Below are 2,370 nucleotides of genomic sequence, written 5' to 3' on the forward strand. Positions count from 1 at the left end.
TGTCTTACCACAGCAAAAGCATGTATACATTCTTTCTGTCCAGCAGGACCTACTATTGATGCATTTTTAACACAAGTAACTTTACAAATATATTTTTAACTCAAACATTTGTACAAATCAATGTGACAGTCAAATATAAAATTCTTTACAAAACTCTAGCTAGTTATGCTGGCATATGTGCATATGTACTGTGCTGTCCTACTCCCCTGGCACAGATGGCACTGCGTCATAACATCACAGCAAGATATTTGGAAAAAGCCAGAAATAATGGGGAGAAAAGGGCCCAAAAGTAGGGACAGTTTTTAGAAAGTTGCTAGACTAACAGGTATTCATTAGCATGCATTTTCAGAAGGATACAAAGTCTGAAACTTAAATATCTGCCATTATTTTCTGACCATTATTTTCTCGCTTCAGTCCTAGATGATTTGTCATAAAAATACCATTTTATTAGAAAGAGGGCAAAAATATGAGTCTATGAGTCAAAAATCTTAATATTCTGCAGAAATCTGGGCAGTTGAGATGTATGATAAGGTATATTGGAAGAATGAAACACTTTGGTTCAAAGGCATCCATAACATTTGCCCTGGCAATAAATAATTGTATTTAGTGTACATTTCTATAAACAATGTTTCCAATTCATTTTAATACCTTTTTAAATATTTTAATACTAGCAAACGAATTTCTTTAGATTTCATCCCATATATTACTGGGTTTAAAGATGAAGGTATCACAATATAAAGGATTGAAAAGAAGGCATGAATGTGAGATGAAAACCTGTTCTCAAAAATAAATACTAATATGTATAATGTTCCTGATAAATAAAATATTAAAATAACAAACAAATGGGAGCTGCATGTGCTAAAAACCTTTCCACGTGCCTCCTGTGAATGTAAATTTATAGCAGCACTAATAATCATATAATATGACAAACCAATTAAGAATGCATCAAATGGACTTATTAAAAAAAGGGTAATTGTCATATAATTATCAGTCATAAATGTATGTGTACATGCATTGTTAATGACAGCAAAGTAATCACAAAAAACATTATTTATAGTACATTTGTTGCAGTATGTCAACATTCGGGCAATCACAGGAATAGGCATTATAAAGCAGAGACTTCGTATTATAATAAACACACATCCTTTGAAAATAAAATTATTTGTCATTATAGATGAATATCGGAGAGGATTACACACAGCAACATAGCGATCATAGGCCATTAACACTAGCAGGGATGATGCTATTACAGGAGGGAAATAAATAAAAAACATCTGAATGAAGCAGACATTAAATGGGATAATGTGTGTTCCATACCATAATGTTGCTAAAAGACTTGGCAGTAGTGTAACACCTGAGACAAAATCTGCTGCTGCTAAGATACAAATTAAGATATACATAGGTTCATGCAGACTTGCTTCTCTTATTACAATTGCCATGATGGTTAGATTGCCAAAACACATCAAGAAAAACATTACTGTGAAAGGAAGTGAAAGCACATGATTCCAGTTCTCAAATCCAGGAAAACCACTTAGGACAAATTCTTGATCTTGACAGCTGATATTGCTAATTTTTACTGAACAACATGATAAACCATCCATAATGATCTGTAAGTAAGCAGACAAACCATGTTATTTTATTTCAGTTTTTTTGACATTCACTAATTAGCAGATACATTCTGTGATGTTATTTTCTATTTGTCATATTAATTAAGAACAGTTCTAGCATTAACTGGCATCAGTAGATGTTTTGACTAAAGAAAATATTCTTCTGGTTATCTTGAGACATATGAAGAAAGTACAGTTGTGTAAGTAAACATACCATAACAGTAGATGTTTGAATAATCACTGTTTCAATACCCTTAGCCACATGGATTAAGTCTTCCCAGCCAGCATCTAAAGCAGGAGTGTCCAACCCGCGGCCCGCGGGCCGCATGCGGCCCTCAGAGCTCTTCCATGCGGCCTGCGACCCTTAAATTTAAATTTAATTTAACTTTTTTTCCATGTGTTTACATGTCCGCATACTTTTGCTGTTCTGTGCATGCGCCAACTTTCGTTTTATCACATTTTTTCATACCAGCGTCGTTCCGCTGGTATGCGCATGCACAAAAACACCATTCGGTCATTTTTTATAGTTCTGGTAAAGCTGAAGGAAGGAGCGAGATCGTGGAGAGAGGATTTATTTTATTTCGGAGTACACACTGACAACGGTTACACTACAACATAGCAAAAGGTAAGGTAAGTAATTTTGTGAGTTTAATATAAACACTGCATCACTTATGTAACGAGTGCATTTGATGTGTAGTAGAGTATCAGACATATTGTCTTTGAAGTTTAAGTTATGTAGGTAGTTTAGTAGGAATTTATATGA

At 34.1% G+C, this 2,370-nt stretch overlaps 1 protein-coding gene across 1 annotated transcript; it reads right to left on the reverse strand.

Annotated features, from left to right (window-relative positions):
- Window positions 1–641: 641 nt before the first annotated feature.
- LOC122802204 (olfactory receptor 56A1-like) lies at window positions 642–1,601 on the reverse strand. The gene has a single exon (XM_044071867.1). It carries the CDS (start codon window positions 1,599–1,601, stop codon window positions 642–644), a length of 960 nt encoding a protein of 319 aa, XP_043927802.1.
- Window positions 1,602–2,370: the final 769 nt, after the last annotated feature.

This window comes from Protopterus annectens, chromosome 5.part0 (genome assembly GCF_019279795.1).
Source record: "Protopterus annectens isolate FY-2018-M chromosome 5.part0, PAN1.0, whole genome shotgun sequence".
Taxonomy (NCBI): Eukaryota; Metazoa; Chordata; order Ceratodontiformes; family Protopteridae; genus Protopterus; species Protopterus annectens.